At 46.1% G+C, this 14,945-nt stretch overlaps 1 protein-coding gene across 1 annotated transcript; it reads left to right on the forward strand.

Moving 5' to 3' along the window:
- The first annotated feature begins 1,998 nt into the window (after positions 1 to 1,998).
- Positions 1,999 to 4,283, forward strand: LOC122028722 (transcription factor AIG1-like). The gene is made up of 2 exons (XM_042587585.1): positions 1,999 to 2,788; positions 3,652 to 4,283. Exons 1-2 carry the CDS (start codon positions 2,312 to 2,314, stop codon positions 4,156 to 4,158), a joined length of 984 nt encoding a protein of 327 aa, XP_042443519.1. The 5' UTR covers positions 1,999 to 2,311; the 3' UTR covers positions 4,159 to 4,283.
- The last annotated feature ends 10,662 nt before the right edge of the window (positions 4,284 to 14,945 follow it).

Genomic DNA, 14,945 nt, shown 5'->3' on the forward strand with positions numbered 1-14,945 from the left:
TGTTGATTTGTGGGTATGACATGCATTTTTTGGAGTTGCTATTAAATCTCGCAATGACATCAATATGCTTAGTGAATCACCTATTTTTAATGATGTCTTGAAAGGAAATGCACTGGAAGTTAACTTTATTGTGAATGATACGCAATATACAAAAGGGTACTACCTAATGATGGTATATATCCGGAATATGCCACTTTCATTAAAATCTTTTCCCGCTCTTAGGATCCGAAAAGAATGAAATTTAAGGAAAGACAAAAGGCTGCAAAAAAATATGTTGAGCGGGCATTTGGGAGTATTCCAAGCTCGTTGGGCAATTATAAGAGATTCAGGGCGACATTAGTTTATGGATAAATGCAAAGAAATCATGTATACATGCATTATTTTATACAAGATAATTATGGAGGACGAAGGTCATGTAATATTTATTTGGGATCATGAAGAACAAAATACTATCACAGCGAATCATGGCTCAATTAGTGAATTTGCTGAATACATTCGAAGAAATTCTAAGTTACGTGATGTTCAAGTGTATCATCAGCTTCGTCATGATTTGGTTGAACATATCTGGGAAACATACCATCGTGATGAGTAAATAACTAATTTATTATCTATGAAATATTTAGTTATTCAATTTTGAATTTGTGAAATATTTTAACTCGTATGTTGTAGTTTTCTTAAAAATGTGTACATCTAATGTTGTATTGTTTCCGTTTAAATAAAATATTAATATTAAATAATTATATCGAATAATTATCCAAATATATAGATAAATATTAAGTACAACATATTTATGGATAAATGATATATGAAATATATTAAAAATATATATTAATTTTATTTAAACGTAAAATTAGATGTAAGTTAATAAAATGGTCGTGGGACACATAAATATTTAGTTGGTGAGATATTTGATTATGAAGTTAGGGATATTTGAGAGTATGATATTTGATGAATGTGACCTATAAATATTTAGTTGATGAAATATTTTATTGTGAGATTTAGAATATTTGAATAGAAAGATATTTAAAGAGTATGTAAAAATGAGGACTATAAATATTTAGGAGTTATGTGATATTATGTGATATATTAAAAATTATAAAAAAAAATTATTGAAAGTTCTAATGTCTAAGACACCTAAATTGACTTGACAGAGCATGGGAATTTCAAAATAGTTATGTATATTTATTTGATGAATTTTATATATGTAATTATTTATTTTTAAATAAATAGTACGATTCATGATATCACTGCAGTCCCTAACAACTGTAGATTAATGTAACTGGCAGGGCTGGAAAACCACACTTTGATTAATGAAATTAAATTCATTAGTCATTAGTTAATTTCCATGAAAAATTAGTAGAGTGAGCCCAGCCACTCGGTGGTCACTGATCTCAAGAGCCACGTCGCTCGCGCGTGGGTGTGACATTATCATTGGCGTCTGCCTTGTCCCTCCCTACCATTCCGGTGGGTGGTGGTGTGGTCTTGCCCGTGCCGGTGCCGCGCGCGGTGGACGCATCATTCCACATCCTTTAAATTAAACGGCTCGAGGAAAGGCATGTGCGTGCGCTCGCCCACCCTCCCACCCACGCGCTCACCTCGAAACTACTCTTCATCCCCCGCCCTTACAATTTCCTCTTATTCCCATGCTCTGCTTCTGCGTTACGTCCTCTGTCACGCAAACGGTGCCACTGCTCAATTCATGGATCATTTTCTTCGTTGATTCAATTCAACGACATTGGGCGCACCGGCACAATGATTACGTGGTTCCAGATAAGGTTGGCGTGGAACAGGGAAAGCTAGTAAAGCAGGCTCAGAGGAGACACGACGTGGGGCACGGCTAAGCCAGTAAATTACGGTTGGAACCATAACTATTTATCATTCCCTGGCTACTGGCTACTCTTCTAATATTAAAATGTGTTTCTTTTGGCTAGCTAGCTCGGAGTCGTAGCCACCACCGTCTTTTTGATCTCATCAGGCTCGGTCGGTTCTAATCCCGTCGCCGCTGCTCCTCTTTTTCTGCCTTGTCCCCGCAGCCTCTCAATAAGCGTCAGTAACTTGTGAGATGAGTGCGATTATATATCCAACAGGCAACGCCTCGTCTCTCAACACATAAGAAGCAGCTAGCTAGCTTATTATTATAAAATGGTGCCGCACTGTCTGTCTGTCCTCAGGGAAAGTGAAGGCCATGTAGTAAAGTTTGGAGATCAAAAAGATTGCATTTAAAGAGCTTGCAGTGTGTGTGTGTGTGTGAGTGTGACCGGCCGGAGAACAGCTGACTTGACTTTGTGGAGAAGAGATCGGCTGATCGTCCATGGAGAATCAAGCACTGGAAGTTCCATATCACATGGTTCATGGCTATGAAGATCATGCAACTGTTGTTATTAGCCCTAGCAATCTACCATGGTCTCTGCTGCCGGCAGCTTCCCTCCACCAAGACCAAGAACTCATCATGTGTCCTAATTCTCTCCCTCCTTTTGCCCCTTCCCTCTACGGAGCCGGTGCCGTGTGCTCGAATCCTTCGCCTGCTGGCCTGACTGAATATTCAGCCGGCGGCAGTGCCTTCATGCGTTTGAATGGTTTCCGACGAGGGACGACAGATCAGGGCTCCGCTTCCTCGTCTCTCTTCGGCACCATTCGCGCCGAACTAGGCAAGTTAACGGCGCAGGAAATCACGGGCGCCAAGGCTCTCGCCGCCACGAAGAATCACAGCGAGGCCGAGCGGCGCCGCCGCGAGCGCATCAACGGCCATCTCGCCAAGCTCCGCAGCATGCTCCCCAACAACACCAAGGTATAATATAATTCAATTAATGTATTAACCAACCGCTAATATCATATCATTCATACGCATCCTATTTAATTCGCCAGTAAACTGAAATTTATCTTGCACTAGCTAGACATCAAATTTAATTTAATTTCAGATTAATGTGTAGGTAGTGCGTAAGATCAAAAAGAGGAAATAATAATAGTGAATCGTCAGAGAATGGATGCGTAATTCTGAGAGAGACAAACATGCGCACTCCTGTCAGAAAAGAGGCCAATAGAAAGTTATTAAAGAAAAGCAACACTAGCGCAGCATGCAGCTTTATCTCCTTACCTAAGTTTGCCATTTGGTCGTCTACCGAATCACAAGTGGAAACATCAAACACATATGCACGCGCATGCCCTAGGCTTAATTCGTTATTCTCGATAAAAAGTTATTTCCGTACTATTTAACTATAATTTTTTGATTTACCTCTTCAAAACTGATCGTCGTATGAAATCGTTAGGATAACGAATTTCATTTTTTTGCTATAATAATATCTTTCTAGGATGGTAAAATGATTAAAATATAGAGTGTTGCTACGTGAAATTTTGGGATCAAAATTTAGTATGTCCGAGTATATCTCTTCTCATGTCTTGTCATCTGGACTAATGATTAGTAGTCATCTCGTGATTTACATCTTCCGTATTGACTTAGAGATGAGTTGACAAGGATATTGGAGGCGAATGAATTACCTTTTGCCACATAATGTCAATGTTACTATATCCTTTTAGGACGATATGATAAGATCGAAATTTCCGTGTCCCCGAATATATCTATCGAATCGATCGAGTTCATGTAATACTAAACTTATCTTCCAAATTAATGTTGTTGCTCAAATCATTGATTAGACGGACAAGGCATCGTTGCTGGCGGAGGTCATCCAGCACGTGAAGGAGCTGAAGCGGCAGACGTCGGAGATCGCGGAGGAGAGCCCGCTGCCGACGGAGGCCGACGAGATCGCCGTGGAATCCGCCTGCGACGAGGAGGGGAGGAGTCCTGTAGTAAGAGCTTCGCTTTGCTGCGACGACCGCCCCGACCTGATCCCGGACCTCATCGGCGCGCTCAAGGCGCTGCGGCTCCGCGTCCTCAAGGCCGAGATCACCACCGTCGGCGGCCGCGTCAAGAACGCCCTCCTCATCTCTCACGCCGACGAGCAAGACAACGGCTCCGACGATATCGATGCAACTGATCACGACGGAGAGCACAAGCAGCAGCTGATCGCCGCCGTCCAAGATGCGCTGAAGGCGGTGCTGGAGCAGGCGGCGAAGCACGACCACTCATCCGGCGGAACTAAGCGACAGCGGACGGCCGGCTTATCGGCGGCAGGCATGATTGAGCACAGCTCCAATGTTTGACTACATGGGCTAGCTTTTCGACATATTTTGACTTTGCATATCTTTTAATAATAATTAAATTTCATCCAATCCCTAAGAACACCAATAAAAAAATTTAAAAATAAATCATCAATAATGTAGTAAAATACTTATGTCTCAATTTATATATATCTTTGCATATTCACATTTTATTTTGCCCCTCTATGTCTATCTTATAGGTGTACATTAGAATATAGGGTATCTTCTAAGAAAATACTTATGCATTTTTATTATAGGTAAAGAATATATACAAGTATCGATATTGATTATTTTTCATCTTACGTATTTTTAAGATCATTATAGCATAAAAAACATATTGTGAAGGAATATCCTTTGATGAAAAAAGTTAAGAGGAAAAGAAAAAAAAATTAGAAAACCTTTTTAATAATTTTTTATATTGCTCTAATTTGGTTTTAAAAAACTCTTATTTACATAAAATTAAGTTTATATTAGAGCTTCAAATTTATTTTTTTTATAAAAAAATCTTACTATTTTTTTTTTCTATTTGTCTGTTTCTTCTGCTAAGTTGATTTGTGATCAAGCATCTTAAGATATATTGTCTTTGAGAAAATGTTTTTTTTTTGAAAAATATGACAAATATAAACACTCGCGCATAAAAAAATGTATAAATTATTCCATATAACAATAGAATTTGATGATATATCTATTTGTGGCTATGATAAAAAAATAAATTTAAAAAACTAAATTTTAGATAAAAATCATAAAAAAAATAAATTTAAAAATCTAAATTTTAGATAAAAATCATAAAAAAATAATAAACCATTTGCTAGTTTGGGTTCATAGTTTTTTTCTCTAGTCCAAGAATCCATTTGTTAATATCATAGACAATCTTATTATCATCTTGAACAAAATCATGTTATCAGTAACTATAGAAACTAATACAATTAAATCACCTCTCTATAGACAAACTTGAAAAATCACAGTGCAGATAAAAATAGGCAGAACCATAAGTTTTATATTTCATCACTGTTTTGCACACAAACAAATTCTACTTAAGAAGTTTAAAGCTTATAATACTAATCAAAATTCTTAATTTTTTTAAGGTGCAAACTAATTAACAAATAAATTTACAGTTAAAGAATTAATAAAAAATCATCGAGAGATATAATTTTTTTATTAAATTAATTTTTTTAAAAAACAGACCATTTTACTAATCAACACCATTAAAACTAGTAATTTTGAGTATTAAGAGCTTTTATACACCTTTATTAGAATATATTGATTTTTTCATCTAAAAATAATAATTTTGATATATAATTTGATCTATATAAATCAATTTGCACTTCATTTTATTTGAAACTTCAAAATACAAATTGTGTTATAAACAGATTTGCACTTTCAAATTAAAAATATTGATCATTTAAATCATTAAGTTCACTCTAAAAAAATATTTTAATAAAAATGTGATCTAAATTATTTTATAAAATAACTTGTTTCCTTAAGTAAAGCATATTGAAGAGAGAATTATATAATTTGTGATCCCGTGATAAGGAGGGGCCCGGTTAGCCGGGTGGTCAATAACATGGTGGAGGTCAAAGTCAAACTGGTCAGCGCCTCGGTATTATCGTCCAATCGGGCAACCCCCTTTCCTGACCGGGAGGAAGAGTCGTCGAGCCTACATGAAGCAGATGTTAGCACGGCTCAGTCATGTACCGAGCTTCCGGCGCTCAAACAAACGAGGTATGTGCCGAGCGACTAGTCCGCTCGGACTCACATCAGCAAAACATGCGACCGAACAGACTACATTCAGACACAGCTCCGACCTACATAACATGGAGCCAGGACAGTTTGATGTTGGCCGAGTGGCCATTCCGCTTGGCCCGAGGACAAGACTCGTCGAACGGCCAAGGGCTGGCCGAGCAGCCATCTTGCTCAACCCACTAACAGACAAAAGGAGGATCAGCCGATATCCTCATAGGGACTCTCGCCAACGACAGACGACATGGTTGGCGGCATGAACAGGCAGAGGATCGTACGGCGGAAGCTTCTACTGTCCTGTCAGAGATATGCTCGATCGGGTCGTTAAGGTATGATGTTAGGGACACTTTTCTGACATATCTTTTTAGGATATGCTTTGAGGAGCGTGCACGTCTCGAGGAGTGTGTACACGCTTCCCCGGAGCCCTATATAAAGGGCTCCAAGCTTCAACGGATGTATGCATAATCTCTACTGTAGCTACAGTTACTCTGTCATTTTTCTTCCTCGTTTCTTCTATATCGTCAGTGTTTGACTTGAGCGTTGGAGGGCCATCGCCGAGGAACCCCTCCCCGGCTCGGCACTGACGTTGCTGTGGTTGTAGGCTTCATTGACCAGAAGTCCACCAACGGTCAACGGGAGCGCCACGTCCCCAGCATCTATTGCCTCGACTCTCGAACAGAACCAAATTTAGCGTCATCTGTGGGAACGCACCTGCATCCGAGCCGAGAAGATGGATGACGCTGGACGACTTCACACCATGACGCTCACTCAAGAGGAGCTCGACACACTAATACAAGTGCGAGCGGCAAAGATAGTCGTGCAACAGCAGCAACAGGCACTAGCTGACCGACTGGCGCAACAAGCAACGTCGGCCTATGGAGCCCAAGCGGCTCACGATGACCGAACGGAGCAGTATTCTATTTGGGGGCAAAATAGACTGCCGACCGGCACGCATGGAGAAGCTCCACCCGCGTCTATCCCATTCCATCGGGCTCTATTCCAAACACTCTCAGAGGTTGCGCAAGCAAATCAGGAGAAGGGATCTTCTTCAGAAGAAGCGCTCATTCAGGACGCAAGGAAAGGCAAGGCGTCCCGAGCTGACGCATCTCCCGAACAGATCAACCGCCAGTTCTCTGAAGCAATACTTTAAGACCCTTTGTCGAGGCACTAAGCTCCCTTGGCAATCGGAGAATACAACGGATTGATCGATCCGGATGATCATTTCAGGAAGTTCGACAATGCTACTACACTTCACCAATACACAAATGGGGTGAAGTGTCAAGTCTTTCTCACAACGCTGTCCAGCTCGGCCCAGCGATGGTTCAGGAGGTTGTTGGACGGATCAATACAAAACTTCAAGGATTTCCGAACGGCTTTCTTCCACCATTTTGCAAGCAGCGGACACTACTAAAAGACAAGCGTCAGTCTGTTCTCTTTGAAGCAAAGGCCGAGAGAAACCCTCCTAGCATACATCTAGCTCTTCAACTAGGTAGCTATGGATATCCCCTCGGTCTCATCTGATACCATGATGAATGCCTTCACCCAGGGGCTTGTAGAGGGAGACTTCTTCCGATCGCTCATCATGAAGCCGTCCCGCGACTACGACTATATGCTCAAGAAGGCTAATGAATACATAAACGTGGAGAAGGCCCAGACAGCCAGAAGGAAGGAGGCGTCATCCGAGCCCAGGGTGCCAACCGAACGGCGACCATCGAGCAGCCACCAACCGCCAAGGGGGCCAAGAGCTGAAGGTCGATCGCACCAAGAAACAAGGGCACAGGCCGTGCAGCATGTGGCTTCCGATCGGCCAAAACCAGCGAAGGGCAAAGTATGGACACCTATGTTTTGTTCCTTCCACCAATCAGCATCGTACAACACCCGTGACTGTCGCGGGTTTACACTGATCGCTCGACCAGCGCCAAGGGGTTATCGTCGTCGATCGCCCGACCAGCGCCAAGGGGTTATCGTCGTCGATCGCCTTCACTTGACCAGCGACACGGGCATCAAACCGTCAGACGACGAGTAGATGTCAGGCTGTCACCCGAGCGGTGGCACCCCCATCAATAGAGGAGCAATGACCATCCCCAAGCCTCACACGAGCGACATAGGCCTAGTGCTCGGGAAGAGGAAAACAGAAGCAATGTTGCTCGGGGAGAGGTAAACATCATCGTCGGTGGACCGACTAGCGGAAACTCCAATCGAGCCAGAAAATCATACGCCCGGCGCTTAGAAATTCACGTCGTGAGATGTAGTCAAGAGAAGGTGAGTGGGCCCGAAACAGCTTCGGACCCCGGGACCTCGAAGGAGTGGAAATCCCTCACGATGGCGCCCTCATCATCCGAGCGGTAATCGCCAACTATACAATTCACCGAATATTTGCGGACACAGGGAGCTCGGTGAATATAATTTTCAAGAAGGCTTTCGATCAGCTCTAAATCGATCGAGGCGAGCTGCTGCCGATGATGACCCCACTATATGGATTCACTGCCAACGAAGTTCTGCCGATCGGCCAAGCCAAGTTGGCCATATCACTCGGAGAGGAGCCACTCAGAAGAATCAGGACCACGAACTTTATTGTGGTGGATGCCCCCTCAGCCTACAACGTCATTCTGGGTTGACCGGCTCTCAACGAATTTCGAGCAGTAGTCTCAACATACTGCCAAAAAAATCAAGTTCCCAGTAAAAGACCGGGTAGGAGAGGTCAAAGGCGATCAGTTGGTCGCTCGGCGTTGTTATGTCGAGATGGTCAAAACCGAAGCCAATACTGCTTGGAAGACGCCCCAACTAGAGGTAAGCGCCATCACTGAAAAGTCCCCTACTCTAGTCTATGAAGAAAAGAAAGAATTATAGATCCACCCCTGCCGAGCGGAGGCAACGACTTTCATCGCGTCTGACCTGGGAGCCGAGCAGAAAGCAGAGCTGGTCGACTGTCTCCAACAAAACCACGATGTATTCGCATGGTCGACGCACGAGCTCCCCGGGATATCACCAAGCGTTGCGCAGCACGAGCTTCATGTCCGACCAGACGCTTGATCGATGAAGCAGAGAAAGAGGAACTTCAACGCCGAACAAAATCTGATCATCTGAGCGGAAATAGAGAAGCTCCTGGAAGCCGGCCATATACGTGAGGTTCAATTTCCGAGCTGGCTCGCGAATGTAGTGCTGGTCTCAAAGTCAGGCAACAAGTGCTGAGTCTGCATCGACTTCAGGGACCTCAACAAAGCGTGCCCGAAGGACTTCTACCCGCTGCCTCAGATCGATCAGATGGTTGACTCTACTGGGGGTGCGAGCTGATATGCATGCTGAATGTGTATCAAGGTACCACTAAGTGTTGCTCACTCGAGAAGATCAAGAGAAGGTCAGTTTCATCACGGCTGATGGAACCTACTGCTACAATGTCATGCCATTCGGGCTAAAGAACGCTGGCGCTATTTATCAGATATTGATGAATAAGGTGTTCCAGCGACAGATCGACCGCAACATGGAGGTATATGTCGATGATATACTAATTAAATCCCTCTGGGCAGCTGACCTATGTGCAAATATCAAGGAGACTTGCCAGACACTCGGGACGTATGGAATCAAGCTAAATCCAAACAAGTGTCTGTTCAGCGCAATGAGAGGATGATTCCTGGGTTACATCGTCACCGAACAGGGCATCGAGGCGAATCCTAGTAAAGTGAAAGCACTATAAGATATGCTACCGCCAAGAAATCTCAAGGAAGCCCAACGTCTCACCGGATGGATAGCAACACTATCTTGGTTCATCTCCAAGTCAGCCGACCGGAGCTTGCCGTTCTTCAAGATATTACACCGAGCCACCAAATTTCAATGGGACAAAGAATGCGACCGGACGTTTGAAAAATTGAAGGAGTACCTCAATGCATTGCTTGTATTGGCTAAGCCAACTGTCGATGAGCCACTCAGAATTTATTTATCCTCAACCGAGCATGTGGTAGGCTCGGCACTAATTAGGCCGAACGACAAGGAACAACCGGTGTACTTCCTGAGTCATATATTGAAAGATGCTGAATCCCGCTACACCGGTCTTGAGAAGCTAGCTTTTGCGTTGGTGCTCGCCGCTCGAAGGCTTCGCCCTTCCTCGCGTATTCCATCATCGTGATGACCAACAGTCCTTTGGGAAGGGTCCTTCTCAACCCGGAGGCGCCTGGAAGGTTAATCAAATGGACGACAGAGCTCAGCGAGTTTGATATCCAATACCAGCCTCGAACGACCATCAAAGCGCAATCTTTGAAGGATTTCGTCACTAAGGTACAGAACCCTGAACCAGAAGTCGTTTGGAGAATATATGTAGATGGCTCGACCACTCGGTAAGGGATCGGGATCAGAATATTGCTCATCTCCCCCCAAGAGGAGCGGATGCGGTTGTCCGTTCGACTAGAATACCGGGCAACCAACAATGAAGCCGAATATGAAGTACTTATAGTTGGCCTACAAGCGACCCAGCACGTCGGAGCCATCAAGGTCCTCATTCACTCGGACTCACAGTTGGTTGCTCAACAGCTAGCAGGGACGTTCGAGATAAGCAACGCGCGGCTCAGGCTCTACGCGGAGGCTTTCAAAAAGCTTAAGACCAACTTTCGGGAGGTCATAATACAGAAGGTCCCCCCAGCGGAGAACCAAACTGCAGACGAATTGGCCAAACTGGCAAGCTCATTATCGTCGATCGTTATACCGCAGTCGATCGAGTAGGTGGATTTAGTGGCTCACATTGACCGGATGGAGGGACTCACCTTCCTAGATGACTGGAGGACAGCGCTGATAGAGTTTATGCGATCGGGAATTACACCGTCCGATCGGGAGGAGCCTCGCTTATTAAGAAAGAGGGTTGGTCGATTTATCCTGATCGGAGATCAGCTCTACAAGAAGGCTTTCTCGTGGCCCCTACTTAAGTGTGTCGGGTCGGAGGATGCCGACTACACACTACAAGAGGTACACCAAGGGTCCTGTGGAGGGCACCCGGACGACCTCTCATTGGCAAGGAAGATTTTACTTGTCGGATATTTCTGGCCGACCCTCCAGGAGGACGCCGCTCGGACGGTCGCCACTTGCTTGTCCTGTCAAAAATATCACAACCTCTCATACCGACCGACCGAGGAGATGAAGGCGTCCACATTGGTTTGCCCGTTCGACCAGTGGGGCATGGACATTGGTGGGGCCCTTCATCGAACCGTCGAGCGGCGACGTTAAACCTCTGTCCTCACTAACGGTCGAGCGGTGACCTTAAACTCCTGTCTTCGTCAAATCGTCGAGCGGCGACATTAAACCCCTTTCTTTGTCAAATCATCGAGCGGCGACGTTAAATCCCAGTCTTCACCAACGGTCGAGCGGCGACTTTAAACCCGAGTCTTAGTTAAATCATCGAGTGGCGACATTAAATCCCTGTCTCCATCAGCGGTCGAACGACGACCCTAAATCCACGACTTCATCAAATCGATGAATGGCGAAGAACAAGCACGAGTCCTCATAAATGGTCGAGCGGCGACCTTAAACCCGAGAAGTACAACCCTACTAATTCCATCAGCAGCCAAACTACGACCCGAGCTCAAATATACTGTCCGCTCGAGATGATATAGTCAAAAACTTGGCTAATGGCGAAGAGAGCAAGATAGACCGTTGGTTATGCTGACCGAGGGGGGGGGGGGGGGGGGGGGGGCAAAAGCGGGCACACAAGCAAGGAAAAGTTGCAGAAAATAAGATCTTTCATTAAGAAATGGAATCGCCGAGCAACTGGCATACAAACATACTTCAAAAATTTTCTTACAAACTCTCCGCCTCACTCAAGAAAATTGAAGACGTCATTAGGCATCAAGTCGTTGAGCTGGCTGCGATTGATGACATCGTCAGTCAGGGTCTCGAAGAGATGACCGTTCACCTTGAGCTGACCGATCGTCCCATCCACAACCAATTCAAAGGCCTGGATGATCCGACGGACGACCTTGTCGGTAAATTGGTCCGAGCAAATGTACTCCTATTTCATCGCTGCAAATCGGCTCGACTCTTTCTGTTGGTAGACCATCAGGGCAGAACCGGAGGCCTCTAGTGCATCTTTGGCATCCTTGAGCTTCTTATTCAAAGACTTCTCTCCAGCCACTCGGCAGGCCCGCTTGGCAATCAGATAGTCCTCGACTTCTTTAAGCTTTTGGGCGAGCCATCGAGCCTCCTGGTTCTTCAGTTCCAGGTCGGCGATAGCTCGCTGTTTCCTTGTGGAGGCCAGCTCGAGCTTTTTGTCGTAGGTTTTCAACTGTGTCTCGATCTGTCCCAGCCTGATTGGTGGACTTCTGTTGCTCGACCACAAGGAGTTGTTGGGCCTTCTCCAGATCGACCTGCAGTTGGGCGACCGATGGCCCTTGGGAGGAAGAGGCGTCACCAGAAACCTTGAGCTTCTTCAGCTCCTCCTCCACAAAAGCGAGTCGTTGGCACATAGTCATGCACTCCACCCAGTACTGCAGATAAAAAGATAAAGGTCAAGCGCCGATAGAAGGTAAGGCATAAATTGATAACTGAAAAACGTACCCCCGTAGACATTCGCACATGGTTGTTGCCGAGCTGCCTAGGACACATCGTGGCCGCTCCGGCCCTCGCCTCCTCCCAAACACCGATGAGCGGCCCACGGATCAGGATCTTATGTTTGGGGATGGTCGGACGGAGCGCATTGCTCAAGATAGTCCTCCGTCGAAAGGTTAATAGTCGCTGTCACCTATCGTCGGCTGCTCGGGTCTGACGAGGAGGAAACCGCTGGACCCGGAATGGCGACCAACATTGGATCGATCTTGGACACCAATGGTCTTTGTAGGGTTCGGGGCGGCGACAAAAATGAGACCGGAGGAGCAACGATGGCCTCTGATGGCGGTCCGACCAGAGATGGTGTCCGACCGGACGAGGTGGCTTCCACCGTTGGGACGACCACAGGGGAAGAAGTGTCAACCCGCTCGGCGGTACCCACAGCCGAGGTGGCGGATCGGGAGGTGTTGTCCATGCGGCACCTCTTGTGCCTAAGGAGGGGCACTCCATCAGAAGACTCGGAGCCTTCGGTCCGATCAGCATGTTGTAGGTCAGGGGCTAGAAGTGGATCACCAACCACTTCAGCAACTCCTTTGATGTTGGTCGTCTAAACGGCGGTGGGGGTCTCCCCGCTCTCGGCTTGCGTCCCTTCGTGGGAGCTGACCGACGCCAGGCCAAGGCTCGTCATTTCCTTGACAGCAGCCGCTTCAATCTCAGCATCTTTCAGCTTCGTCAGTTCGGCCGCGTGTGCTCGCATCATGACTTTGGTTGCAAAAGAAAAAAAGCAAATCAGTTAGACTCAAGAGAAAGGAGCCAAGAAATTTCATACCTAAGCTGCTCAGGAGCCTCGTGCGAATTGGACTCAGCCCGAAGATATACATAATGCCCTCTAGCAGCAGCTTGTGGATATCATATTTCTGACCGGCCAGCATGCTCGCGACATGAAGGTAATCCGGTCGGCTTTGTACTTCTTCAGGTCAGGCTGAGATGGTAGTCCGAGCTGCCACTGGGCCCGGAAGCTTGGCCGCTAGAAGAAATACTCCTTCCAGTGTGTGTTGGAAATGGACATCTTATTGAAGAATACTAGCTCGATTCGAGACTGAAAAAGATAGGTTCCTAGCTCGGATTGCTTGGGGTAGTAGAAATAATGACAAACTTGAGGGGGCAAAGGGATGTCGTGTAGCCGGAACAGGATGACAACACCGGACAACAAACAAAAGGAATTGGGTACTAGTTGGGGGAGAGGAACGCGGAAATAATTACAGACTTCAAGGATGAAAGGATGGATTACGAAGCGAAGACCGACCACAAATTGGTTTATGAATAGACATATGGTGTCGATCGATAGATCATTAGGCCGGTCGGACGAAGAGGCCAAAATGATTTTATGGTCAGGGGGGATTTCGAAAGCGTTTCGAAGGTTCTCGGCGTCGCCCTCGTCAAACCTAGTCTCCATGGTGGTGTACCAAAGACCAGGAGCGGGGTCGGATGGCCGAGAAGAGCTCGCCATCGCCAGAAAATGAAAGACAAGAGGTTCGACGGAAGTTTAACGGAACAGTAAGCAGGAAATGCAAAACGAATACTAGGAAAACTGCAAGGAACGAAGAGGGTTGCGAGCGATTAGAGAGAGGAAGGAACGGAAGAGCTTACAGGAGAAGAAAAGGTCATCGAAAACAGGAGCGGAGTGTCGTCGGAGCACCAACTGCACAGGAACTCGCCGACAGCCTTCGCAGAAAATGCGAGAGGAAGAAGCCGACACCGCGGCTTTATAAAACTTGAGCTCGGCCGACCGGGGTCGTCCGGTCCAGGTCACGGAAGCTAGAGCGCAGATCCAGCGTTGAATTCAAACCGCCAAACATCACATCCATGTCTGTCGCTTCGGGCGTGCGATGATGGCGGCAGTGTCACGTGGCACATACCTACAGGGCAACATTTAATAAACGCCATTAACAGTCATGGGCGCATGCTAGGCTTTAATGGAGATGATTTGCACGAATTCCGAAGGGATTTGGATGATGTCAGCGTTGACCGCTCTCAGCCAAGGATAGAAACTGCAAATTTCTCCAAGTGCAAATGGAGAAGTACCGATCGACCTCAAGGAGCAATCTCAGAGCTGTCTGACACCCTCGGGCAGACTGGTTGGGGTCCAATCAGTATCACGATCAATCAACCAACCAATCTCCAGACTAGCTCTTCTAGTCAGTCGGACTTACAGCCTCCTTCGACTAGATTTGAGGGGGAGACATGTGATCCGGTGATAAGGAGAGGACCTGGTCAGCAGGGTGGTCAATGACATGGTGGAGGTCAAAGACAAGCTGGTTAGCGCCCCGGTATTATCGTCCAATCGGGCAACCCCCTTTCTCGACCGGGAGGAAGAATCGCTGAGCCTACATGAAGTAGATGTTAGCACAGCTCAACCATGTACCAAGCTTTCGACGCTCAAACAGACAAGGTATGTGCCGAGCGGCCAGCCCGCTCGGACTCACATCGGCAAAACATGCGACCGAGCAGACTACATTCAGACA

Source organism: Zingiber officinale, chromosome 10B (genome assembly GCF_018446385.1).
Source record: "Zingiber officinale cultivar Zhangliang chromosome 10B, Zo_v1.1, whole genome shotgun sequence".
Classification (NCBI taxonomy): Eukaryota; Viridiplantae; Streptophyta; class Magnoliopsida; order Zingiberales; family Zingiberaceae; genus Zingiber; species Zingiber officinale.

Coding starts and splice junctions, on each gene's coding strand:
- LOC122028722 (XM_042587585.1), top strand. CDS start 2,312: ATGGAGAATCAAGCACTGGAAGTTCCATATCACATGGTTCATGGCTAT. Junction 2,789..3,651: donor TGCTCCCCAACAACACCAAG/GTATAATATAAT, acceptor ATCATTGATTAG/ACGGACAAGGCATCGTTGCT.